The 27,978-nt window shown below is 46.9% G+C and overlaps 1 protein-coding gene across 1 annotated transcript; it reads right to left on the reverse strand.

Annotated features, from left to right (window-relative positions):
- On the reverse strand, positions 1–27,906 carry VILL (villin like). Its single transcript, XM_015852913.3, has 20 exons — positions 27,775–27,906; positions 16,608–16,689; positions 16,058–16,132; positions 14,397–14,593; positions 12,725–12,833; positions 12,481–12,591; positions 11,500–11,699; positions 11,337–11,415; positions 10,809–10,907; positions 9,316–9,469; positions 8,356–8,456; positions 8,036–8,173; positions 7,339–7,497; positions 6,787–6,966; positions 6,394–6,539; positions 5,700–5,844; positions 4,770–4,958; positions 2,878–2,946; positions 1,844–2,092; positions 1–1,181 (listed from the first exon to the last, which is right to left on the reverse strand). The coding sequence occupies exons 2-20, from the start codon at positions 16,674–16,676 to the stop codon at positions 1,068–1,070; spliced, it is 2,583 nt and encodes an 860-aa protein (XP_015708399.2). The 5' UTR covers positions 16,677–16,689; positions 27,775–27,906; the 3' UTR covers positions 1–1,067.
- Between the last annotated feature and the right edge of the window lie 72 nt (positions 27,907–27,978).

The raw sequence follows: 27,978 nt of genomic DNA on the forward strand, positions 1-27,978 counted from the left end.
TGCTGCTGTTGGCTGTTTATTTGGAATCATCAATCAGGCTGGAAATGGAGTAAAGCTTTATAACCACATTGTTTGTTTTTTTTTTTAACATACATTTTTTCTCCTCTCACATACAGTTGCATCCCTTTGTCACTCTTACATTTCCCCCTCCAATCTCATTGAGCTCAATGCGGAACCAGCACCCTCAGCCCATGGACATCACAGGGATGGAGCCCTCCACTGGGACACACTCAGGTCATTTTCCAAACCCTCCAGGCTTCATCAAGGCTCTGCTCTGTGGGGAGGTGCACTCATGCTTACCCACACCCAGTCATGCTCAGCAAGGCCAGGTGAGATTGGAGATGCAGAGTCTTGTTGGGCAGTCAAAATCAACAGCTGCACCTAGCCCCAAATCTCATCATCTTTATGAAACAGGACAGTTAATAAATACACTCTAAATATGCATGAGCATTTTATTTCCCCCCAACCCAGGCTTCTTAGTTGTTTTACCTGTGTTAGACTGTGCACGTTAAGCTACAATTGATTCTCTCTGGGTTTTGGTGAGTAGCTTTTCTGCAGGCTGAGACAGTGCTGAGCTGGTCAGTTGCACTCCATGGGCTACCCCAGCACACATCTGGCTACTCCATTCCCTTTTCCTAACCCCAAGGCTCCCCATCCATCCTCCCAAGGCTTTCCCCTTCTCTCCCCATCCAGAATTCACATAACAGCTGCAAGTTGCCATTATCTTACCTAATTCTTAACTTTTACAAATGGAGGAGGATCTCAATCTTGCAGATGTGGCAAACTGCAAAAGGGTGAGGAAAGAAGAGGCTACAATGCAGACCACTTGTCTTCATGCCTATCAGCAATAAGGTGTTTGAAAGAGGCAAAAACATCATGCAAATCCATTCCTGCAAAACGTTTTGCCAGTCCCTGAACAGTGGCTGCTGGATTAACTGCATTGGAGCTTGGCCTGATTGAGATGTTGGGTTGGGTTCATTGAGCCAATGTCTGTGCTTCTTCCCTGCATCTCCTAAGAGAGAAGGGTTGCTCCCAAAGTCATTGGATGCTGGGTGGCCCCTGCTGTCTCAGAAGAGTCCACACTGCTTCTTCTCATTCTGCTGCTTCCATTTGGGCATCTGGTAGAACTCTTGTTTAGACTTCCCAAAGATCTCGTGGAAATCAGCATCAGAGAGATAGTACTGCAGCAGGAAGAGAGAGCAAGAAGAGGTCAGCCTTGACTTGTGCAAAGGCTGGGACATCTCCATTCAGCCACATCCCTTCCTTGCCATGCCAGAGCTGAGCCCTGACCCCATGCGAATGGCTCCTGCCCTGCTCTCTGCCCTCATGGTGGGAAATGGAATGTCCCAGCAGCTGTTCCTCATCCTACTTCCCAGAGTGCCATTAGAATAAGAGCCCAAGAAGATGCCCTGGTTGTGAGGAGTTATAGCATGCTCTGGTGAGAATTTGGTCCCTGCTAATCATACTCAAGCCAGAGCAATTGACTGCTTCTGAGAAATTCTGTTGGCTTGTTTTGAGTGGTTTCTCAAGCCAGTAATTCACAGTGAAAGCATCTCCCCTTGGCTTAGTTCCCCCCCCAAATATTCTACTTGAAATGTTCACTCCCATTTCTGGAAAGACAAAACGTTTTGTAGATAGTAGACATTTTGGGTAAAAGAAAGGACCTGCACAGCCCAGTTGACACACAACCCTTTCCACATGGGCACTACTGAAGACCTTGGTGCTCAGCTGGCATCTCCCTGAGCCTGAGGGTAGGACTAAATTACCCCATGTGCTGCCACATGTAGCCTACAACTAAGTTCCTGGTTAAGCTACGAGGGCATAAAACCAGCAGTGCCGTCACCTCTTTTTTAGTGGGATCCACTCCTTCTGGAAGTTCCTCCACAGTCTTGTTCATCAGCACCTCTCGGGAGTAAACTCCCTTGTCATTGGGCACTGTGAATGGGCTGCCGTTGGTGCTGCTGTTGGCGTAGCTGCTGCTGTCATTGTGGTTGAGGTGTGTTTTGTACTCCGGGGAAGCACTTGATGTGCTTGAACCAGCCAGGTTGGTCATGCTGAGGGTTCTTTTGCTCAGGCTGATGTTGTTCAGGTCCTGCAAAATGGAGGAGAACATATGAAGAGAAACAGGAGCAAACTGGTGGCTACCTCTGCATCCTTCTGTTGGGGCTGAAGGGACTGTCCTGGCACAAGCTATCTGCTGGTCTGCTGCTTTGGAGAGCCAAGAAACAAGGAGAAAGACAACTCTAGAACAACAGCCCAGCGCTTCCATCAGTATTATATCAAGATGATAGGACTGTTAAAAACACAACCCTGTTGGGAGACCTTAGAAATAACAGAAGATGCTTATGGTAGTCTCATTTTTCTCAAGGCAGGGAAAGGTGCGTGTGGGAGCACAGAAGGTAAGACCAGATACAACCACGTCTCAAACTTTTATATTAGCTGCATACTGATACCCATGCTGCCATCTTTCTCATTCAAAGCCCTTCCACTACCCTTCCAGCCTTTCTCCTGCCGTTGTCCCACGCAGAACTAATCCCATGTGACTGTTATGTTTGGAACCTTTGAGATGCTGTGCTCTCTTTCCTGGCACCTCCAATTAGGTTGTGTCCTGCTTGACCAGGAGCCCCACATCAGGGGTCTCAGGTGATACAGCTCTGCAAACTCCTCATACATATACAATTGCATACATTGTATTTATGGGTTATCAATGACATTTCTCTCTGCTTTCCACTGAGGAGAACACCTCCAATCCTGACGGCTTGAGGTCCCCATGCCTACTCTGATCACTATGGCCTCTCCTTCATGCAAACAGCCAGGGGGACATGGTGATGTTTAAACTCAGGTATTTCCCACCTTGGGGCTTCAGTAGCCACTCACCACTGTGATCTCAGACAGAGCTGACACATCTCCTAAGCTGTTCTTCATCTCCTCATAGGATTTGCCATCCTGAAAGTAAAGAGAACTGTGAGAAGCACAGGTCAGCGTTAGGCAGCATGTGCTCCTGATCTCTGGGCTCAGCAGATCACCCAGTGTTGACCACAGTGGTGGTAGTTGGGGTCTCCCTTAATCCCCAGTCCTAGAATGGAGAGACTCTGGGCTGTCACTTGAAAATAAAGAAATGGATAAATAAGAGTTCATATTAACAGACAAACAACCAAACAAATTTTAGTGCTGTGTGTGACCAGGTTTCTCTTATATCCCAAAAAAGGAACATGCTTTATATATTGGCAAGCAGATGACTGTGCTTTCCAAAGCAGCCAGGAGATGTCAGTTCTTAACAGCACCATCCAGCAGAGATCCCCAACTAGAATGAACAACACAAACACATGCACTGCAGAACAAGCAGATTTAGACCCCAAATGGAGCAATGAACACATATACCCCAGATGTTTCTGGGATGTTCACAGTTTGGATCACTCGTCTGTAGCTGCTAAAGCTGCCTATGGGGGATACTTATAGAGTCATGTGTTCTGTAAGCTGCCTCCTTGTTTTTCAGCAGCTCCCCAGAAGAAAAAAAAAATCAAGTTTTGACTTCAGTTCTAAGCATCAACATCGTTTTAAGGGTCGGTGCTCTGGGAATCATCTGTCATTAACCCAGCTGTTAAGGCAGACTTTCTGCCACCCCACTGACTGCAAAGAAGGATGATGTGAATTCAGCTGTGGGAGAAACACGTCTTTGTATGAAATCCCATTGGCACCTCCATCCCATTGCCCTGCTCCAGTGTGGGACTTATCCACAGTCCGTTGGATAACCAGAAGAGGAGACTTCTCACAAAGCAGCTGAACACCGACGTTCATGCAAAATACCATACAGAAAAGGGACACCCATTGGCAGCCCAGCACGGGAAGGTTTCAAAGCACACCAGTTTAAAGCAACTTTTCCTTTCCTAAACTGTGCACACCAGTGCCATCGGGTGGCAGGAATTTGGGTGCAGAGCCTTGGCAGGATTGCTTCTGCCGTGAATCATAGACATCATTAAGGTTGGAAAAGACCTCTAAGGTCATATAGTCCAGCCACCAACCCATCACCACCATGCCCACTAAACCATGTGATAGTTCAGATCTATTAACCATTGAAGCTCCTCCAAGTTTCCATTTCCATGTTTGTAAATCAGCTTCAAGAGGAAGGGCTGTACATAGGAACCAATGTTCTCTCATGGACAGTTTGTGAAGCAGGAGACAAGATCCACCTGCTCACATCTTACATCTCAGTTTGCCCTTATAGATGGGACAGATATTTTCCTTCTGCATTTTGAAAAATGAACACTTTTTTTTTTTTTCCAATTGCTTTCATGATGTGGAACATTTTGTTGCCACACTGAACTTGATTTTATTACTAGCAGCCCCAAAATGTATTTTTGGCTGAAATCACAAACCTAGTTTGTAACCTTTTCTCCTTAAAAGAAAAATACAGGTGTTGTGAATTTAAGCACATTTACTTCTATTTACAAAAGCCCGTTTCACCAAACAGCTATTTTCTGCTGAGGTGTGAAGCTCTACAGAGATATTGTACATGTCCCATCCCTGGAGGTGCTTAAGGCCAGGCTGGATCCCCTGGACAGCCTGATCTGGTGGGTGACAACCAGCCCATGGTAGGGGCTGGAACTGGGTGGGCTTTAAGTTACCTTCCAACTCAATACATCTATGATCCTATGTGATAAGAGAGGTTTTGCTCCACACACCATACAGGATATGGCTCATTGACAGTGATACCCTTCAAGCACTGCGGAGCACACAAAGCACACCCCAGGGCTTTTCCAGCAACTTACACTCCATTTGTAGGGGTCCCAAGCATTGAACCACCCTGTGAAGTTGAGGGGCTCACAGCCCTGCTTCACCAGTATGATTGGAGTTGCCAGGTCTCTCCCTGCTGGATGGGTCTTCAGATACTCCTTAGCCGAGGCAACTGCTTCATTCCTCTCATATGTGTTGGAGGCTTTGCCAACCCAGAGGAAAATCTGCAACGGGACAATGTGTTGAAGATCAATGAGCAGGCAGGACCTGTGCAGACACAGCTATTTGTTCTCGTGACAAATAAAGAAGAGAAGGCTGCAAGTTTTGTTTGCCAATAGCCCCCTGCGATTTTCACCTCAGGTTTATTTCCAACCAAGAAAGATTTTGCTTTTGAGACAAGCACAAAGCATAAACATTTCAGGGAGCAGCTCTCTAATGTTTCCAGGTAGCTAAACCCAGTACTTGCATGGCCAAAAACTCAGATGCCCTCAGAGCCCTTTACCAAGAGCAAGTTATCATCATCACACTGAGATATGAGGAATTGTTCTGGGTGCCACCCCCTTGTGTGAGTGAGCCCACAAAAAAGATGGATGCAGGCAGAGCTCATTTTGCATAAGGGCAGGGCATGGACCTGGTGTCCTCCTGAAGCATCTGCCCATCCTGCTCCTGTGGTGGGATGGCAAAGACAAACTTCATCCAGGTCAACCTTTGCACAGGTGAGGGTGGATTAAGGTTGTCTGCAAGGGGAATCCTGGCTTCTGCCCCCTCTCTGGAGCATGAGCAGTCTGCCATGCAGATAATGCCCCATTGGACTTCCAGACCTGAGCACGGGTTGCTCTCAGTTACCACTGAGAAAGGTGAGCCGGTGCCCTCAGTGTCATGTTCAATGATGTATTCTGATGAACTAAGCCATAATCTCTTTGAAAATATGTCTGGAAGGTAGGGAAGGCGGAGTCTGAGCTGACCTCTTCCCAAGTGTCTAATAACATGACATCGTCTTCATCCAAGTCTTCCTGGCAGAAATCCACCACCTCTGTCATGATGAACCGACCCGTCTGGTTGGAGCACTCGAAGAGGCGAGGCTGGTAGTGTGTGATCCGCTCTTGAAACCTTCCTCGTGCATGGCAGGGAGAAAAAGAAAGAGAGATGGAAATCCTTCCCTCGTGGTTTAGCATTAGGCTACTACTACTACTCATGTTCATGGATGAGGTGGGGACATGGCAACACACATCTGAGGGCCTGAAACTCTGTGCACAGGAGGCTGCTGTCAGGTGGAAGCCACACTGATCACCTGGTTGCAGAAGAACACATTTCACGCCCAGAGGATTGGAGAAGTTTGAGTTGTTTGAATGCCAATTCAACTTCAAAAGGCCAGTAATGGATGGAAATAGTCTGTGTGGGTCATGTAGCCCTAATGGACAAGGTAGGAGGCAGATTTACTGTGGGGAAATCTATCCAAACCAAGACCCAAAACCTAGACAGGAAACACCGTAGTGTGGTTTCTAATTATTTCCACATCCTCACCAAAGGCAGCAATGGGTCAGAATGATCCCAAAAGCTTGGTTTGACACAAACTGCTTACCCATCTTCCTGTAAGGGTTTGATCCTTTACTTAATGTTTCCTGGCCAACCCCAGAGGAATGATCGGTTTACTATTACCTCTTTTCACTGGCATAAGGGGCTTTGCCTCCCAGGGCCTCCCAGAACTCTGCTGGCTCCTGTCCCTCCAAAATAGTGTGCTTGTCCCTCCTGGAGACAATGTCAGCCACCATCTTTGCCATCTCCCTCTCATCTCCGCTGCAGCCCTGGAGTTCAGGACATAAAATTGAGGCTGAGTTAGTGGCAGACTAGAAAAACTTACTGCAGGGCCAAGATACTTTGACCCTACACCACTGCTCCATAGAGTCTCAGACCTGTTATTGAGGGTTTCACCTGAGCTGGTCACTTGGAATCTATGACCAGTGCCATGGCCCCACAGGTAGGGGACACAAGACCCACACCAGCTATTTCAGCTCCCCATGGCTGTGCCTCCTGGACCCATGGCAGTCTCACCTTCCCACACCATAGGTAGCAGACTTGGTTGGTTGCCAGCAGGAAGACATCATTGGAGTTGAGAGAGGAGGCCCGGGCTGGCACCTCCGTGGCCTTGGTGTTCATCTCATTTGTGCCTCTCACCTGGAAGAGGCGGACTGCTGGCTCAGGGGTGCTTTTCTGGGTCCGGCTTGTGCCACCCTAGATGGAAACAGAGGAAAACACAGTGTTGGGAGGTGAGGGCTCAAATCCAGGGTGCATCTGGTTCAAGGAAGAAGACTTTGTGGCTCACAGCCCTCCCCACAGCAACACCATAGAATCATAGACGCATAGAATGGCTTGTATTGGAAGGGATCTTAAAGATCATCCATTTGCAACCCCTGCCATGGACTGGCTGCTCAGGGCCCCATCCAGCCTGGACTTCAGCATCTCCACCACCTCCCTCTGCCAGCCCATGCAAACCTGAGGCTCCTTTCCTGAATATCAGTCTATTTCTTTGAACTATTTCTTTAACCGCTGCCATTCCACCACTGCTTTTACCTTCCATTGCACACCCACACAAAGCCACGTTACCTCGTATATGATCAGCTTGCCCTTGAAGATTGCCAAGAAGTGTGCCGGCTCCTTGCCCATTGTCACGCGCACCTGCACAGCCTCATCCCCATACTTCTTGTCCAGCTCAATGGCATTGAGGGCACAGGCAGTGATTTCATCCACAGAGGCATGGCGACCCTTGGGGAGAAGAGATACCACTGTCAGTGAGATGCGATGAAGGGTATAAAAGCCCTATGTATGCTATCATGAGATGAGAGTTAAAACTCTGTGACTTCTTCAGGAGCTGAAGCCTCAAAGGACAATCTGAGAGACTGCAAAGTTTGATGCCAACATAATCGCAGAATCATTAAGATCTGAAAGACCATTGAGATCATCCAATTCAATCACACCAGTAGCCCATGTCCCCCATTGACACATCTACCCTTTTCTTGAACACCTAAAGGGATGGTGACTCCCTGAGCAGCCTGTGTCAATGTCTCACCAACACTGTAAGCCCCATAGTCCTTTACCATTTCTGTCTACATTGCTGGCTCTCAGCTGATCCTAGTCTGGACTCAGAGCACACATGCTACCTACAAAACAGAGCTTGGGCTATTTCCAAGTGGACACGAGTTCTTCCAGATGACTGGCTTGGGGTATTTGTGCACAAGTGTTTCTTTTGGTTTTAGGTTTCTAGCAGACACAGCACAATCTCCTCTGTTCCAATCTGACTTACCTGCCACATGTAGAGAACATAGTGAGGCCGGCCAGATCTGAGGTAGGTGTACAGGACCAGGTAGCAATCACCTCCATAGAACTGCCCGTATGTCTTGGGATCCACCGGCTGCATTTGCAGGTCCTCAATTCTCCATACCTAGTGTGAGAAATATACCAGTAAGCAGCAGGATACTTAGTGTAAGGACAGAGCGCTACGGGCACAGACATACTTGTAGGGGAGGAAAGGTGAGCACACGTTCACAGTTCATACAGCTGCTGTGTGTGTGAAAAGGCAGAAATGTTTGGAAACACGGATATTTGCCAATGGATCTGTCTCACCTCTATGTCCCCAGAGGCATCGTCCACCATCCTCTGCTCAGCAGCCAGCTCTGGTCTTGCATGGAGCTGTGTGGTGTCAAACTTCACCTGCTCCACCTTGGCTGCATGCACCAGCACAATAAAAGCAAGAACCCAGTAAGTGCACAGTGACATACAACCCCTCCGCATCAGCCTCATGAAGAAACACATGTACATAATCATTATAAGCATAAGAACAACCTGGTCTGTGGTTGTATGAAGCCACACTTGCCTAAAAATGCATAATTGTTTTCCAGACGTATATATTTCTATCATTTTTAAATATTTCTTTCAGAAATAGAATGACCACGTTTCTCCAGCTCATAGAGAAGGCAGTATTTGTGGGCAGCAGGGAGAGAGAAGAGAGAACTTGCAAAGGAAAGAGGTATTTGCAGCTTTGAAGATATTAATGATGGAGACACTCAGCATCTCTGCCATTTCTGTCTGTCATCAGCAAGATTTGTCTCTTTGGTGTCGTTTACTCTTCAGAGTTAATGCATTGCAATATGCACTTCAGCAGCACGATAAATAGGGGCACCATTTACACAAATACAGAACGATTCCATTGACGTCAGGAAGATCTTGGGTGGGTGCCAGTGTAAATGAAAGCAGAACATTGTTGAGCACTTCCTTATCAGGTTCATCATTAGCTCCAGCTGAAGAAAATTAAGAGGTTCTGCAAGTGTGAATGTTTTACATACGTTTTTTTCTGAGGAGATCTGCCAATCTCCATGTTTGGAACACGAGGCAGTTTGGTCCTTATAAGAAGCTCTCTGCTTCTATATGGTGGAAAGTATGAGACATGAGAAGGATGCACACCAGACTTTCAAAGTGCTGAGGACAGGGGGCAGCCAATGTGAGTAGTGTTCCCATGGCTCTATAGCTTATCATGGACAGCAGAGTCAAATACAGGGCAAATTGTGTCTCTGAAAACAAACTCACCAGTTTTGCCAACAGTATAGACTTTGCCCAGCCCCTGCGTTTCATCCTTTTCCGTCCACCTCTGGAAGAGCTGTTTGAACATAGCTGACTCTGCACCATCATTGATCACTTCAATGTTGGTGGAGGGAGAATAGCCTTTGGCTTGGATAAAACCCTAGGGGGTTGAAAAGGGACATTAGTGAAGACACACTGAGCTTTGTGCAGATATGAGAAGAAGGCTGATGGCCTGAAAAGCAAACCTCCACCTCCTGCTGAGCACAGCAGCATAACCAAGGTCAGGATTCACCCCAAGATAAAAACACGTGCACTCAGACTAGTGAAGATACCTACAGACATTCTATTCGTGTACACCTGTATTCAGAGAGCTGTTGTAGGAGGCTATGCACCTGGATGACACCCTAAACTTAAATCTCTGCATGGCACCTGATTTCCTAAAGATCTCACACAGTAAATCTAACAAACAGCCTCGTTATGACAGACAATATCTCAGCCAGCCCTACAGACAGCTTCTGATGGTGGATCCAGCACTGGAGCTGGTAAGCAGATATAGAACTAGGCCCATGGACTGAGTTTGCTTTTCTCCCAGCTCTCTGACTTGCTCTAAACAGGAATCTTGCTCTCCCTTAAGCATGATAGAGAGCTTGTATGTCAAGGAAGGAACGCAGGCAGTTACCCCAGAGCACAACCTGCTCTGAAGGGATAAAGCTACAAATGTCTTTTCTTTTTTTCCTCCTTTTTCTTCCTCGAAACAAATTATATCCATGAAATAGAGCAGCCATTGAGTTAAGAAAGCGCTTCAACAGAGGTGTCTGATACAATGCGATAAGGATGAAAATGATCTGTGTTCTGCCCGCCCCAGTGTCAAAGTTACTGCTTAGTTTTTGAGATCTGCTCTTGTGTTTAGCACAGCAGACTCCAGGAGGACCCAGAGGTACAGCACTGACAGCCACGGCTTGGGATGGAGCCTGAGTGTGGGCTTCAGAGCATTCATCTGCTGTAAACACTGTAGCCACACACTACCCCCAGGGAAAAGCAGAGCAGATGGTCTTCCCATCCCTCCCACCTGCCACGCTGAAAGAAAAGAGATATCTTTTGTTCTACATTTGTAGCCCAGGGCCAGAATTTGCAGAGCTGATTGCCTATAAGAAGCAGCTGAGTTCAGCTTTTGAAAGGAGAAGCAGAGGATTGTGAGATGTTTTCAGCTGGAGTTTGTCTAAGCTTTTCTTCTCTGAGACAACAGGTGCAAGTGGTAACGAAGCCAGGTATCTCCAGGTAAGATCTTATTGAAGGTGGGGCCACTGAAGTTCACATCTCTTCAGTGAGATCGGATGAATAACCATTTTATGTTATGTCATCGCACCACCCTTAGAAAGTTTAGTTCTTCCTCTGTTATTACTCAGGCAGGGCCCACACTTAATCACAATTAGTGGTCAGCTCTAGATTAGTGCCCAGTTAACCTCCCATGACATCACTGGCACTACATTACCACTCACCACAGCTCGAGTGAAGGCTGCTTTCTTCTCCTCCTGGTTGGAGGCTTTTCCTCTCCAAACGTAAATCTTAAAGCCACCTTGGTCTAAAATGTAACAGTCCTGAGGCGAAACAGGAAAAAAAATGGTGTTAAAATATCTCATCAGACAAAGGTCCTCTTCTGGTGCCTACTCAGTCTAGATCCTTCTTGAAGCCTTAGATGTAGATCTAGCTCAGTGCCTTGCCTTGCAGAGTTCTGAGTTTGCTATCACCAGATACCACCAACTCTACCATGCCCATGTTCTTGAATACGTTGACTTTGTGAGCATAGCTGGTTGAGGCAGCTGCCCTTAAACTGTAATGCAGTAAAGTAGGTATTTTTCCTAGGAACTGCTCAAAATTAGCCATTATAGCCTCACGAGAGATGTTTCTAATCCAACAGAGCACCCTTGGCTGGGAAGGTGGGTTTGCCATCTCTTGTAGCTTTAACCCACTGCCCACCTCTGGCCACTGAAGCTGTAGGTAAAAGCTAAATTGTCTAATGCCCTCACCTCGTGCTGGAGCAGGTCCTGTGTCAGTGGCCGAGTAGCTATCTCCTGCACCACAAGGTCATTGTCCTTCTCATAGACACTGAAAGACAGAGCAAGCAAATGGTCAGGCCTCACAGCACCCCCCATGACAATGGGTAGGAGCCCAGACCCACCCCACACTCACTGATAAAGCCGGACATTTGCTTTCTGCAGCTCATCTGCTTTTGTGTCCGGGATGGCATCTCGGAGCTCCCCACGCCTCTCACCCAGCACCATCTTCATGATCTTAAGGAGGTCTGGGGAATCCTTCTCGTTGTCAATGATGCCGATCTGAGCGCGGCCGCCTCTTTCGCTGTCCCTGATGCTACGAGCCAGTGCCAGGCCCTGCACAAGGATCACCAGGGGTTTAATCCTAATCCACACAGTGAATTCACCAACACTGCTTCAGACCTAGAGTAACAACTGAGTACTAGTAGTCTAAGCCAGATTACCACTGCTCTCTGAAGATGCTAACGTCCTCCAGATTTTCCTATTTGTTTATTATCTGAGTGGAGGGACTGTGGCACAGCTGATCAGAGAAGCTATTAGTGCCCCATCCATGGAGGTGCTCAAGGCCAGCCTGGATGGGGCTCTGGGCAGCCTGAGCTGGTGGGGGGTGTCCCTGACCACAGCAGAGGGTTAGAGCTCAACGACTTTTAAGATCCCTTCCAACCTAAGACATTCTATGACTCTATGATCACCAGGTGTCATCAAGTGAAGAGCTGTCCCACCTGCCTTTTAATAGGTATAATCACCACCTATGAGCTTAGTCACCAACTCTGCTAATTACCTGTTAGTAAATCTGGTTGATCACATCCCTATATTGCAGATCCTATAGTAGTAAAATGAGGGTAACGACCCCTTTGAAAACTGCCTTAAGAACCGCGGATCTGACCTATCAAAACAAGGGTTTTGGGTCTCCCCAGAGGGAGCTGGATGCCCTCCAAAAAAGCAGACAGCATTGTACGGGGAAGTAGATTTACCAGGATCTTCTCCATTCTCCTGGCTTTAGTCATATTCTCACTGACTAAAACTAACGTCAACCAATGGTGACCATGCAAACACTGAGCGCTATTTCCTTCTTTGTAAACACTGAGAGCTGCGTGTGCCTTTTGTCCGTGCTCACCCTGGATTTCTCAGCAATGCTGCAGTTGGGCCCATTCCACTGGATCAGCACTTTCCCAAGGTCCAGCAGGAACACATCGCCCTTATTGAAACTGTCCCAGGAAAGTGCTACCTGTTGTAAGGAGACAAAAGAGCTCAGCAAACAGACAAGAGCTTGCAGGAGACAAGCTAGGGGCATGGACAACTTGTCCTGGGGATGTAGCAAGGAGGAATAGTCCATAGGAAACAAGGCATCCCCTGCTTACCTCAGTGGCTGACACGTGCTTCTTCCCCTTGACATGAAGAAGACGCTTGATGTTGTACACGTTGGTCTCCACATGCTTAAATCCTGAGGCCACCCCTCCCTTCTTGTAGCTGTTAGGAAGCAGAGAACAAGGAGTTAGAGATGGTTAGAAAATAGCAACCCCTCCATCACTTGAGAACACCTCAAGTTTTTATTAAGTGAAAATCTAGAGCTAATATAACCTCAAAGTCTTAAGAATGGAACATGAAATGGCCTCAATCTACTGCTCCTGATCCCTGGCCAGGCAATGAGTCCTCACAGTGTCCACCATGAGGTGGGTGTTATGTTTTGTGTCTTGGGAGGAGGTGTGTTGTGGAGTAGGCAGGTCAGGGATGGCAATGGGAACATACCACAGTCAAACTGAGAATCCCATTAAGCATGGAAGTGGCATCACAGAACTGAAATATTCCAGAAACAATCAAATGAAAATGAACCATATTTTGCAGAAAATAGATTTTTTTTAAAAAAATTATTTATTTATTGCTGAAATCTGTTTTTATTCTACTGAATAGTTTTTCTAGATAGAAAGCTGTTCCCCTAAGGTAACATCCTTCCATCCTTGAACAGACACTTAGCAAAAGCTGCTGTTAGCATTGTAATTACCTCACTGCATGATGCCATCCATTCCTGCCTGTGCAACTTTGCACATCAGGATAGGACAAAATTCCCCTCAAGGAAGCCCCAGAACATTTATTTTAAGAGGTATTTTTTGGACAAGTGTAACCCCTTTCCACACATCCCAGTGCCTTTTAGAAATCTAACAGCATATTTGTGCTTCATGTCTTGCAGTAATGATTGAAACGACGTAATCACCATTCGTAGGAAAGACAGATGATTGCTGAGATTTTTATAGCTTTTGCTGCATGGAAAATCAATATGTTTTATCATACGTGGATAAGACTGGCAAACATGGTCAGGCCAGGGGGTGATTCACAGTACTTTAGACTTGTTTGGCACAGTTCTTCCTATCCAGAGGAGATGTTCTACCTGCCAGGGTGGGTAAACAGTGTTCTTATTCTTTCTTATTCTGCCTCAGACTTTCTGTAGGACCTCAGTATGTGGTTTAGGTCGTGATGAAGTCTAACTCACACTGACTTCAGGGACAGATAGGTTTCCAAACAGAAATCTATATTTACACGCTTTGGAAAGTCTGAATTTTAGTCCTTCACGGGCTTTTTCTCATCTTTAAAATGAGGGTAAAAGCTCTCTTCTGTCTCACAAAAGCCCAGAGGAAGCTCATGAGAGGCTGCAGAGATGCACAATACAGAGAAACCAAAAAATTTCAGCAAGGTGGATACTGATTTAAATTGCCCCGAATGGAGCATATTAATCTAAAATGTACGGAGAAGTGGAAGGAAGACCCTACAGTGAACAAACAAGGGTTAAAAACCATTTACAACACCTGGGGAAACAATCTGCAGATCACAATGACATGGGTAAGAATGATATGGGTCCAGTCTCAATCCCTACAGCTTTTGTTTGCCAGAATGGGAAGTTTTCTTCTAAATTCTGGCCAACTCCAGCTCTGATCCACATTGATCAGATTATAAAAGCACTGGGGCCCTTCAGACAGATTGAAGCAGAGAGAAACCCAGCAGCCACAGCACTGCAGCAAGGGGTATGATGCTACTCACATAATGCCATGGCGGAAATAGCTTTGGAAGGTCTCAGACTCGTGTCCCTGCACCTCCCGGTGCTGCACGGGGCTTCCCCTGAGTGCAGCATCCAGCTGGGTGACGTACATGGCTGCAGCACCTTGCTCATCCTGGGATGAATCCTTCCCAATCCAGTAATGCAAATCCACAGCGGTGCCACGAGAGGTTCTTTTGCTCTGGAAGAAGTGGAAAAGATGAGACAGGGTGAAGACACAGCTCATAATGCTGCTGTCCAGGGAGAAGTGGCCAAAATAAGTGGCCATGGAGCTCATTCTCAAGGCCTGTCCCCTTCTCCCTCTCCATAGGATGGAGCCTGATGATGCTCCGCTGAAGCATGCTTCCATCATACACGCTTTTATGACTCATGTAATCAAGGAAAACGAGACACCTGTGGAAGTCCAAAACCTCACGTGTTTGACCTGTCCTACTTTTGCAGAATTTGATATGAAAACTTAAAGGACATTATTCTCATAGATCACTAAAAAAAACTTAACAGATACTTCTGTATTTGCCTGGAGATGGGATTCTTTCTCTCCCTTTCTCTTTCTCATATGACACTACATAGTAACACCAACTGCCTGGGAGTTCCTGCTGACTTGCAAAAGAGACACAACCCCAAATGAAGCAGAGCCTGCATGTGCGTGCTGTGATTCATCTTATTACAGAAAAACCCAATAGCCCAGAAATAAGAGGCAAGTGATCTGAGAACAGGTGTGCTTATCGTTATGTGAGCCGTGCCAGTTATTTTTCAGCACCTACTGTGTTAAATCCTATCATCCATGCCTGGAAAAGATAATAAAAGCTCATTTTATAAACTCGATTTGACACTAAGTTCTGTTTATTTGCTTTGTGCAGTGATACTACAGCGAAAAACACAGTAGAGCTTGAATAAAACACCATTCCTCCAGGCACAGCTGACTAATTTGTGGCAAAATCATTCAATTTAATGCACTGTTACTGAAAATGATCAAAGTCCTACTGTCCTGCGGACAAGCTTTGTTTGAGAAGCATCCAGTTAAGGTGCAGAATGCAAAGATGAGTGTTTTTACCCACTTATCTGCAGGGAGGAAGGAGAGCATTGGACTGACTAAAGGCTTTGTTATCTGGGGAAGCTCTTGCAACACAAGCTGAGCTTGTGAGCATCAAAACCTGCAGTGATTATAGCCAGCTCTCTGCAAGGACACTCACATTCTGCTCTAAGCACATTGTTGGGTGGCTGCTGCCAAACTGATTCTCCAAAAGCACTCAAAATGTTGCATAGTGGGGCATGTGGGGTGCATTTACCTGTGCTTCTGCCTAGCCTGAGCTCAACTGGTTGCAATTAAGTCTGGACCAAAAACACTCCCATAAGCCATGCAAATCCAGTCCTTGATGCAGCTCACTGGGGACATACCAGCCATTTTTCCACGTCTGGACATAAAGCAACGGGTGAGAAGATAAACCGTTTTAATGAGTTACTGCTAACGGTTCCTCAGGACTTCTGCTTTACTGGACACACAGAGCCATTGCAATAGCCACGCTACATTCAGGTGTGTGACTGGATGGCAGATCCACACACACAGCCACTCCAGTATCAAGCTGCAACCCAAGAAATGACACTGATCCTCCCAAAGAACCCAACATTTGTTCACTTTACTTACATGCAGAATTACATAGCAGTCTCCTTCAAAAAAAGTCCCATAGGCTTTTTCAGGTACAGGAACCATCTTCATGTTCTGTAAGAAAACACATTTTTATTTAATGCTCCCCCATACAATCCTGTAGGCCTAGGGTAAAAGACCCAGAGGCCATGCTGAGATGTCCTAGAGCTTGCATTTGTAGGGATCTGCCACAGAACTGAGCACATCTCCCACTTCAGGCTGTCTTCACCAGTGATATAAAACAGAATAAAGGCAAAACTGAGCTCAGTTTATCTACAGATCCCAAGCAAAGATGACCCCAAGTAGAAGGTGACCTTGGGGGTTGCAGTATCCCTGCAGAAACCCATCAGTCAATATCATCCTTGTTTTCCAGAGCAACACATAAGCACCAAGCAATAATATGCCAAATGCAGGGACAAGCTGAGTTGCCCATTTCCCACAGCTGTATTTACTTAAAAATACCCCTTTTTTCCAGATTAGTTCAAGAAGATCATTCTTGATACATGCATACACACAGAAGACATACAACATAACTGCCCCCTTATCATACCTCTATGCTCCATATCTGCAGACCCAGCCTTCTCTCAATAGTTGGAAGATTTGTGTCTCCGTCTGCCATCCTGAACTCTGAGCTGGAAGGAAAAGGAAGAAGAAAAAAAGGACAAAATAAGTACAGAATTGGAAAGAACAGCTAAGTGTGCTAGTCAGCTGGGTTTCTCTTATAGTCAGTGGAGATAATCGCACCATGAAATGTCTCTCTGCTGACTATAAAAAGCACATTCCAGTTCAGATGTAGTTATCTACACTCAGGTGGGAAGAACTCCCATTTCTAGTGCATCCGTGATTGTGGGGGTCTAAGTGAAATATGGGATCACTGCCCAGCAAAGCCTGGATAGGACACCATTGGTCTGATATGGGATTGTTCTTCCCCTGTTTGCACAGATGGGAAGGATTCATCATCAGTACTGCTTTATTCACATTGCAGCACAAGGGATGGCAGAGACAATGGGGACCTCAAGGAAACCCATGGCCTCCTGGAGCAGCAGAGGTCAGCTCAGGTGACCTGGGTGGCCTAAGAAATGAAGCCCTTCCACTTCAGGAGGAGATTCAGGTCAAAGTCAAGCTACCTCAATATAGGATACCAGGCTTCCTTCTCCACTGGGGTCAAGGGAGCCAGCACAGTCAGCAGGGAGTTATCCAGATGACGACTCAAACACCTACATTATATGTAGCCAAACAGCTCTCTAGGCTCTGCTGCTTGCATGGGGAAGAGATGTGATTAAGCTTCCTGCACAAAGGTACCTGGGGACCTTTTAAGATGGTTTGGGTATCTCCAGATGCCACTTTGATGGGAAAAGGTCTCTCATCCATAGAATAAAATAACAGTTTGATTTGGAAGAGATTCTTAAAGGCCATCTGGTCCAACTCCCCTGCAATGAACAGGGACACCCACAGCTCCATCAGATTCTCAGAGCCGCATCCAGTTGCACCCTGAGTGTACAGGACACCCACCACAGGATGGGGCATACACCAAATCCACCCTCTGTCCAATTTGCAGCAGTGAGAAATACCAATTGCTTGGATGGTTTAAGTGAAAAAGCTTCCAAACCCAGCTAACCTAGCTTCTGAAGCAGATCAAACCCCAGACCAGTGTGTATGAGCTCACCAGGTTGTATCCTAGCAGAGCTGCCTGGCATAACAGGTGCCTCCCGATCAATTCAGCTCAGCTGCAGCAACCACAGGACAGGCTGTGATTGTGTAAGGGCACAGCCCATATCAGCTGTTCCTGTATGAGTCAATTCTGCTCATAGACCAAGGCCCAGCCTTGAGAAAAAGCATGGCTCACTGATTCTGTGCTTTGCATTCATTTGCCTCACAAGTGTGCTTTCCTGATTTGCATTTGCTTATGACAGACTGAACTGTTGTAGTGTGTTAAAGGCAACCTGATTGACTGCATTTTCTTCCCCAGCTCTGGATTAAATGGCTCTCCTGGTTGTAGGGCTTGTCTTACCCTGTGCACCTCTGCTCCTGTAAGCAGAAAACTGCTTGCAAGAAGGAACAGACACATTTTTATATGAGCTTGGCACCCAAGCTGAGCCACAAAAAGATGAAAAATAAAAGAAGCCACAGCACAAAGCCACAAAGGAAGCTTATTTCAAGGGAGAAAAGACAGATGATCTTATGCCAAAAGGCATCTTTATCACTTGTATCATGAAAGCATGGAGAGATATGCTGCACCCATCACCCCATCACCATTAAATCATTAGTCATGATGAGCCTTCTCCTGAAGATTTTGCAACTAAGAGAACAGAAGCTGCTCTTCTATGCAGGAATGTTGGTGCAGCAATATATCCTACAGCCCCTTGTCCTAGCATAGGCAGTGAAATACCCACAGCCTGGGGCAGCAGGATTCACCATTCTCCTTCCTTTGCCATGGATGGATCTGAAGGATCATAGAAGACTGAATCCACATGGCCTCACCTATTGACCAGGAGGGCATTAAGCAACCCTTCTGATCCCTCCAAGTTCTCCCAGGCAAGAAGAAAAAAGACATTTTTCATCTCGTGTCCTAGAATGGTTATCCCACATAGATTGAAAGCCAGGTCCAGGAAGATATTTCATCCTCTAAAGAGGAACTGGATGCTTTTCTGAGTGGAATCCTCGCTCATTTACTGTAGTCTGTGGCTGGCAAGAATGAATGCCAGAACCATGAACTGTCTGAGTTGGAGGGGACCCTTAAAGACCAGCTAGTCCAGCATCCCTGCAATGAATGGGAACACCCACACCTCAATCAGCCCAGTTCAGATCTTTAACCAAAACACTGTCCTTTCACTTCAATATGGCATCTGAAAAGTCCCTATCAAAGAAAAACTCAAGTGAAGCCTCCATCCCTCGGCTATTGTTTCATTTTAGGTATTTTCCCCTCCGGTCGAGTACCAAAACAACTTGCAAATGGAGTGAGTGCAGAGGTTTGTATGTGAGAGAGCTTTTGGGGGTGAAGTCTTTGCAATACCAATGCTGCTCTCTGCAGAAATCAGCAGGCGTCATCGCTTCCAAACAGCACAGGAAGCGGGCAGCTGTCCAGCTGTGAGCACAGCTGGAGCCCCACTCCTCCCAGCATCCCAGCCTCCCCTCCAGAAATGTTAACCCAAAGGATCCTCAAATTCCTTTGTGCTCAGATAATCGCGATGGACAAAACCCTCCAGAAACCAGCAGCACTTCACCAATTCCCACCCAAAATGTCTTTGACTCAAAATGGGGAGCTGCAGCCTCCCCTGTTTCTGGTGCTCTGACGCAGTCTCTGCTCCCATCTTTATGGGGAAAGCTGTTCCCCTTTTCAAGCCATTAACCAATGAAGCACAATTAAGGTCGGCCGTTTCTTTGGACATTTCAGCTTCTTTCAGCTGGTGGCCAAGTTGGAAATAATAGGAAGATGACTTCAATAATCAGACAGCTCATTTCATTAAAGATTTAATGTAGCTTTTAATCAGATGATCCCATAATTCAACTCCTGCCCAGACACAAAATCCAGTATTTATGGAATGGAAACTTCTCATCTGTGCAGAAACCAGGAAGGACAGAAACTTTTCTAATTTAAAAAGAAATAAAGAGACTTTAAGAAGCTCAGGCTCTCGGTGGGGTTTGAGCAATGATGTCCAGCTGAGTTCTTATCTCACCCAAACTGGTTCTGCCCAAACCTAGGTGAAATGCAATGTGCAAGGAGCGTGAATCAGCTGCCTCTGGGGCAGGCATTTACCAAAAATAGCTGGTTATGGTGGCAATTTGCTTCCTTCTATGCAGACACTGCTTCATCTATTCCCTTACTTCTACACAGACACGGTTTTATCTATGAAGGGGGAAAAGAGGCACTAAAGCAGCTGTAGGATTCTGTGTGCACACCAGTAGCACACAGCTGTTCAGTTTTCAAAGGCAATTTTCTTTTTCTGTGCAGAGGGAGGGGGGTTGGAAAGTAGTCCTATGTGTAGCACTGCTGGGTGATTTGATTCATGTTGCCCCATCCCCACAGACACCTGAAGTCAGGCTGGACAGAACTCTGAGCTCCTGATGGAGCTGCAGGTGTCCCTGTTCATTGCAGGGGAGTTAGACCAGATGGCCTTTAAGAGACCCCTCCCAAATCAAATGACTGTTTCCACCTCTAGGGCCACCTACCCTATCTGCACCATTTCCAAGACTCTTGAAGCCTTGGAAAATGGAGCTAAGTATGTACCATGGGCACATGTGGGGAGGAAGGACCAGGGTGTGGTGGCCACTGCATGGCAAAGGTTCTGCTGGGCCATCGCTGCTTGGTTAAGATGTTCTAAACTGCAAAAAGCAAAAGCTTCTGCTGGCTGAGTGTAAAGGACCAAGGCCAGGTTGGATGGTTCCCTGGGCAGGCTGACCTGGTGGGGGACAGCCCTGCCCATGGCAGGGGGTTGGAACTAAATGTTATTTATTGTCCCTTCCAATCTAAGCCATTCTATGATTCCATGAATTAAACTTGATCTAAGGAACGAAGCTGGAAGGTGAAGGTAGATGGGTCTCTTTTACACTCGCTGCCAAAATCAGAGCAATTCTCCTTGCTTGCTAAATCCAACCCTTCTCCAACCAGCACAGTGTGAGGAAGAGTTTTGCCTTCAAGAAGGATCAGATGACTGATTAAGTGTCAAGGTCATTCTCAAGACCAGTTAATAAATAACAATTGGGGTGGAAATGCCAGCAGTCACAGCTTCACTTCAGTCAACCTGGTATGTGTTGAGGAAGCAGAGGCAGCAGGACATTTTTCTTGGCAGACTTGGGCTGTTTGGGTGGGGAGGGAGGACAAACGCTCAGGAGGGGACAGGAGATCATTTCAAACTCCCGGGGTACATTCAGAATGAAGTCTGATTTGGCTTGTCTGGGTTTTGGTGGTGCTGGAGTCACGGCAATAAAAAAACCCCAGTGAAATGACTAATGCTCTGTACAGCTTTGGGAAAATAGGAAGCAGCTGTAGCTCCAGCCTTTCCAAGCTGAAAGCCCTAATTATTGGGAATACTTGGACTGGCACTGGATGAGGTAAACCAGAGCTGTAGAACTGCTTACATTATAGCTGAGCATCTGGGCCCAAAGAGGTGCCCCTGGAGGTGTTCAAGAAACAGAGATGTGTGACTTAGGGACAGTATTGGTGGTAGATGGACAGCCGGACAAGATGATCTTAGGGGTCTTTTTGAACCTTAATGATGTTTTGTTCACACAAAGGATAGCAGTTAATTCTTGTTTTGCTCCAGGAAATGAAATTCAACATTGAGTACTGTGCATGGCTCCTCAGCTGCTGCTTGGCACCACTGCTTCAAAGAGTGGCTGTCCCTAGAGAGGGACTGGACAGAAGAACCAGCACTCAGGCTAAGTGAGCTGTCTCCTTCTTGTGATGCAAGAGGAGAAAAAGTTTCTTGCATCTCATCCAATGTGATGATGATGCAGGGAATGGGATCTGTGCTTTGGGGGTGGCAAAAGCAAATCTCAGCCCACCTCCTCCTCTGTGTATCGTGAAGTCCAGGCTCAGGAGCTCGGTGTGCCAAGGAAATGGCTCTGTGCAGACACTGCTGCTGACCACAGAGAGCACTCCAGCCCTCCTGGAAAGAGCTGTTGCCTGGCAGCTAAAATTATGTGAAATAAGCCTTGAAATAAGATGCTATTTCTGATCGTGGTGGGCAATTAAATATTGGAACAGCTTATTAGGGATGCTGGCAGGCTCTCCTTTACTTTATGACTTTGAAACGAGATGGCTGAATGGCCAGGGTGTGCTCTTTGGGCTCAGATGCTCATGGTCTGTGACCATCAGGCTCCAGTCAGGTGCTGCCCTGTTATTCTGGCTGTAATGCAATGACATGAGTTAGTTCTCATGCTTCAGGGCTTCATGACCTCCCCTATGGGTCAAAAAAGACCCCTTGTCCTTCCTACCAAATCATCTGCATGGTTTATGGAAGGAGTTGAAGAGCTCTTTCACTCTTTTGACCCATTGATCCAAATCAGAGATGGTACATGGGACATGGGGTGAACTATGATTACAAGAAACTCGTTGCTCACCTTCTCGGGGACACTGACTCTGGAGCAGAGGAAGAACCTATCCTGAGCTCAGTGGCAATGTCTGCACCTACTAATGTCTGCTAGGGATCATCAGATCCAACTCATCCAAGTGGGCTCATTCTATGTCAACTCCATCATCCAAGTCAACTCATCCTGTGATCACTACCTGCCATCATAGGAGACTGCTCTTCTGTGCTCATGGGCAAGGGGTGGGATGACCAGGACAGGGATGTTAAAGTATGTTCAGAGGGAAAACTTAAGGGCCTGGGATGAAGAGAACAACTGAGGTGATTTTATGTACTTAGTAGTCTCTCAAACTGGAAACGCTGTAGACCATGGGAAAGGGTTGACTCTTGAGTACTCAAAACTTACCCCACCTTCAACCACTGTCTCAGGGTATCACCAAGATGTAAACCTCCAACATCTCTCCCTGCAACCTGTGCCCTCACCCTCTGCCCATTCCTGTCATCTCTGGCTTACTTTGTAGCTTACACACAGCCCTTTCCAGAAAGCCAGTGATGCTGTGAGCCTTTACCTTTCAGTCCCCTGGAAGCTACGTGCAGGTGGGCTTTGCATTTATTCTCCAGACACTCCATCACTCCTCACTTAAAAGGAAGGAGCCAAGAAGTAATGCATTAATGGGAAATAGTTCCTAGTTGCCACAGCCCTCCACCTGAACCTCATCTGTCTCTCCAAATTCCTTGGAGGACATCTCATTCAGAAGGGCTGGCAGACCATGGTTTATCTCCTCTGACTCTGCAGCTGCCTCTTTTCCACCTGCCATCAATTCCAGCCCATCACCTCGCTCCATCCAGAAAGCCTTGCTCATCTCTCCACACCTCCCTTTATGACCTCTTTTCTTCTCCCTGTTCATCTGGCTGCTGGTAGCTTTCCAGCAGCCTGATCTTCAAGCAGATGGCCTCGGGAAACTGATTTGTAGGAACAGATTTTCCCAAACTGCTTCTATTTCAGAATCCTCCCACTAAAATCTTAACGCCTGTTTTCTCTGGGAAGAGTAGAGATGCATTGTCCCTGAAAACTTCTCATCGATGTAACAACATACTAATAACTAAACAGAAAAAAGCTATGGATGTCCCATCCCTGGAGATGCCCAAGGTCAGGCTGGATGGAGCCCTGGGCAACCTGATCTGGTGGGTGGCAACCAGCCCATAGTGGGGCTTGGAGCTGGGTGGGCTCTGAGGTCCCTTCCAACCCAACCGTCCTATGATTCTATGAAACTCACCACCCTGAGGATGTGGCTATGAGATAAAACAGCTTCACAAGAAGCTTTTAGGAGCCCACTGCATGCAGGTGCCTTGTGGCAGTGTTGCCCCATGTGTGGTGCCAGGTGCATTATTTTCAACTACTAAAATGAAGCTTGACTTACAACTTGCTCCAGGGGTATCCATTCCACCTCTGGCTCCTCACTGCGAGGTTACTGAGTCAGTCACAGTGCAGAGCCATCCCTGGGGAAAGCAGGCAGGAAACCCTGCCAATTCATTACAAACAAATCTTTCTTTCAGCTCTTCCTGCCCTGGTGAAAGGCAGAGATTGCTGGCTCAGGACCAGCCCTGCATCCAAAGGCAGGGCTTCGTGACACAGCAAAGGCAGGAGGATGCACGCAGGAAGAAAACAAAGCCGAGGCCATTTTCATTTCTCTTCCTGGTTCCCTGAGAAGTGGTTCAGGTTAGAAGCATTCTCAGAAACTTCTAATTACTCACCACCTCCAGGAAGAAAGTTACGATCCTCCCCAACACCAGCATTTTAACAGAGCGTTATTAAACCTCATGGCTGCAGGTAAGTAAAATAACAGCTGAGACGTCAGGGAGGAGGAGGTATGTTTGGCCCCAGGGAGCACCTGAGCTTTAGAGACATGCAGGAACTGGAAGGCAAGTGGATGGCTGAGAAGAGACCCTAAAAATAAGGCATTTTTCCTGCTGAGACAGAAGAGGCCATTGCTTAATGAAGGCGAGGAAGGGGGTATTAGAGGATGGGATTCATTCAGCCTCACTTGGTTATCTGTTTGAGGTGCTGGAAGAATCATAGAATTATTATCTCTGCCTATAGGGAATCTCCAAGTGCAGAGTCCAGCTTCCCACACTGTCCTTCACCTCTTGCAGAATACAGGAGCCCAACCCCATTCTCCAAGCACAACAACTTGCTCCAGGAGATCCTATTCCAGGTACACTGTCATGGACCATCAGTGAGGCATTGGCACTGCTGCCCTGAAAGCTGTGGCTGCCCCATTGCTGGAGGTGCTCAAGGTCAGGCTGGATGAGGCCCTGGGCAGCCTGAGCTTGTGCTTGATCTGGTGGTTGGCAACCCTACCCACAGCAAGGCAGTTGGAACTAGATGATCTATGAGTTCTCATTGAACCCAAGTCGTTCAAAGATTCAGTGACTGATTTAATGTTTCTATGAACTAAGCCAAACACCACAAAAAACCTGCAGTTAAACACAAACACCAGCACCCACCTACCTTGTCCTTTTAAAAGATCATGTCTTAAGAGTTACAATCTTTTTTACTGTGAGAGCATGAATGCCTGTTTCTGCACACGTGTACGTGCACAAGATAGAGAGCAGGTTTTCCTGGTTCAGTGTTTAAGCAGTGCAATTGATAAAGACCTTGCTACTAAGAGTTTTGTTGGATGGTGAGGGTGTGGGGGGGCTGGTCTGGACCTGTTTCCAAAGCATTGGCTTCCCAGTGGAAACCAGTAAGATCAATGTTAACTATTGAAAGGAAGAGGTCATAAAATCATAGAATCATAGAATGGTTTGGGTAGAAGGGAACTTAAAGATCATCACAGAAGCTTAGGTTGCCCAGGGTCCCATCCAGCCCAGTCTTGAGCAACTTCAGGGTTGGGGCATCCCAGTCTCACTCCAGTGTAGACCCACAAGCATCACATCAAACTCAGGATAGGAAACCCAACACCTCCCATTAAAAAAGGTTTATATTTTGGGTTGCAAATGAAATGTGATGATTTCATTAAATCATCTGGTTGTTAAGTGTGACGTTCTGTAGGTGACCGTGCAGTTTCAAGCAGGTGACACACCTCTGCTGAAAGACACCTAACGTGTGTCCAAACAGGGAGGTGCCAACCAACACCTCCCAACCTTCCTTGATTAGGACTGGGTACTTCTGTGCACTTGGCACACGTCTGGCATGAGAAGGGAGATTCAGCCCATGCAGAACCATGGCACAGAAGTGCAAGAAGACGTTGCAATCCCATCTTGCCTGCAATGAAGGGCAGCTTTGAGAGAGCAGCATGTCGACTGTGTAGAGCCGAATGAATAAAACATCCCTGCAAATACCGCAAAGAGCTTTAAAAGAGTCATTCATCCGGGGCCTGCTTTTGCAACCAGAGCTGCCAATGGGAGTTTTGTCTGAGCACAGAGGAGGAAATCAGACATCTGAAGGGTGAATTTTGCTCAGAGCCAGGCAGCAACTTCAGGCAGCAAGGCGCAGTAATTCAGGCTCCAGCAGCCTCCCAAAGGGAAGGTGGGTATCTGTATAACAGCATCACCCAAAAAAGAACCTGACTTCCACTGCTGCCCATCCCATATGTTTTAACAAGAGCAGTTTTAAATCCAGTGCTATCCAGAAACCTATTTTTTCACTGCAGGGCTTGGCCACAGGGTGTTTTTAGGTGGGAGAGGTCAGCTGCTCTGAATAGCCCATTCCACAGGAAATGGATTCAATCGTGGACTCAACCGTGCAATTTCACATCTCCTATGCCTCAGGTCTTTGACGTGGATGTAAAGGAATGACAAGTTCTAGCCTCAGATAAGCATCAACAGGCTCAGATAAAGGCAGATAATGGCAGGATTCCTGTTTCAAGCAAAGGCCCTTGGAAATCAAGGCAAGAAGCACAGCACCCTGTGCTGAAAATCACCATTGCATTTGCAAGGACTTTCCAGAGTGGAGGATGCCAAAGACTTAGAGACAATGTTTATCCTTTTTTATTCCCTTTTGCACTCAAAACAGTCAATGGAAATGAGCAATCATCTGGGATAAATCACAACTAGGCCCATTTCCAGAGTTGTTTTTATGTGGAAAGAGAGAACATAGAAGAGAGATTTAATGGGCCTTGGGAGCAGGTATCCTCTGGTGACTGTACAAAGCATGTTCATCTGAGGGGGTAGCAGAAGCTTAAGAATATACTGGAATAAAGAGAGACAGAGCAGAGATATTTTGGGTGCAGGATGTCCACAAGAAAGCCCTTCCTTGCGTAGGTGGGCATGTGGTATTCAGTAGAGCAGCTTTTAGAGCAGACAGAGACAGCCCAGCCCATGGCCTTGTGCCAGCCATGGAGCAAGTTTCAGGAGGCTGCAAAGAGTCGGTTCCTTGTGATAAACCTCAGTGAAGGTTAATGGTGTCACATTCCTCCTCCAGGTGCTGGGTAGGTGACACAAGGGCCCTGACCCCAGCACTGGGCTGAGGATGAGCACCATGAACAGTGCTGGGGGACGAGGCTCCAGGGCAGACCCAGCCTGGAGTCACCAGGTTCACAATGCATCTCCTTCATGTCCCACACCTCCCTGGAGCTCCACAGCAGAAAACATGTCACAGAGTGTCACAGTGTCACAGAATCAGAACCAGAATGACCTGGGTTGGAAGGGATTTTCACCATCTTGCCCATTCAAGAGCAGGGACCTATTTCTCAAGAATCCACAGAGCCCCAAGATACAGGGGATGAAAGGAGACTGGGGTGATGCTATTTGAGGCCAAGGCACAAAACCTTTGCTCCCAGCTGGGACACCTTGACAACTGCTGCCACAAGGTCCTGCCTAGGAAATCACATCATTAGACAAGGGAGGTGGGCCCTTGATTTCAGTGAGCCCCACCGAAATGAAGGCTGATACCCTCTGATTTCCACTTTGCAGGCTCTAATTTACCCACTTAGCTGCAGTGTGGAAAGAGCACCTGGATGATTCACCTGTTAAGTGCTACCCTTGTGGGGCCAGTTTGCCTCTGCTGCCGTAAGATTTGTTTACACCTGTGCTAGGACAGCCTTGAACAAATGCAAACCTCCCACAGATGCTAATTCATATCACTTCTCCATTCTGTTAAATATTTATGCTCCTAATAGACACGCCTAAGAAAAACACTGGCAAGTAAACCCGCAGCTCCACTCCATTACAACTCGATTTTATCACAGTTTGATCTGCATCTCAAATGAACAAGAGGAGAAAACAATCTGTGCTCGCAGAGCAAACAGCGTTCGGCCATTAGCAGCTTTATCAATTAGACTCCAGCAGGACCCATGGGTCAGAACTTCCAGCACAGCTTTTGTCGCTGCTTGAACCCACAACATCCACACGGGCAGCCAAGCTTTGGGCAGATCCCCATGGCAGCAAGGAATGAAACAAACCAGGGCAAAGCAAAATGCCGTTAATTGCTCGGTGTGTGAAATCAAAGCTGTTCTGTGCAGGGAGCCCAATGCAAAGCGTGCATCCTTTTGGGCTCCTCAGTGAGCTGCTTGCCCCGTCCCATAGGCAGCACCAGGGCTGCAGGTCTGGAGGGCTCATCGCTTTTATTGTATGAAACTCTTTCATTTTTTTTTCTGCTCCTTCCTCCTCCACCAAGCAGAAGTGATCATGAAACAGCTCCGGCCTTTAGAATAAAGCCAGGATGAGTGTAGAAAAGCTGCTTACCTTGCTGGAAAGTGCCCGGAGTCCTTTCAGCTCTCCCTCCTCAGCGATCCCAGTTCTTTCTCTTCTCTTTGGTGAGCTCTTTTCAAGGCACTTTTGTTTGCTGTTCTGCTACCTTGTCAGCCAGGGAACAGCAGTGCTCAGTAATTCAATCCTCTACTTAACTGCAGACACTCCTACTGCAGCTCACACCCATTTCCAGGCTCA

The sequence above is a fragment of the Coturnix japonica genome, chromosome 2 (assembly GCF_054131305.1).
Source record: "Coturnix japonica strain WE chromosome 2, WE-NBRP24, whole genome shotgun sequence".
In the NCBI taxonomy this organism is placed as follows: domain Eukaryota; kingdom Metazoa; phylum Chordata; class Aves; order Galliformes; family Phasianidae; genus Coturnix; species Coturnix japonica.

Coding starts and splice junctions, on each gene's coding strand:
- VILL (XM_015852913.3), bottom strand. CDS start 16,676: ATGGCAGACGGAGACACAAATCTTCCAACTATTGAGAGAAGGCTGGGT. Junction 8,457..9,315: donor CTATACTGTTGGCAAAACTG/GTGAGTTTGTTT, acceptor TGGTGCATGCAG/CCAAGGTGGAGCAGGTGAAG. Junction 1,182..1,843: donor TGGATCCCACTAAAAAAGAG/GTGACGGCACTG, acceptor TTCCTGCTGCAG/TACTATCTCTCTGATGCTGA.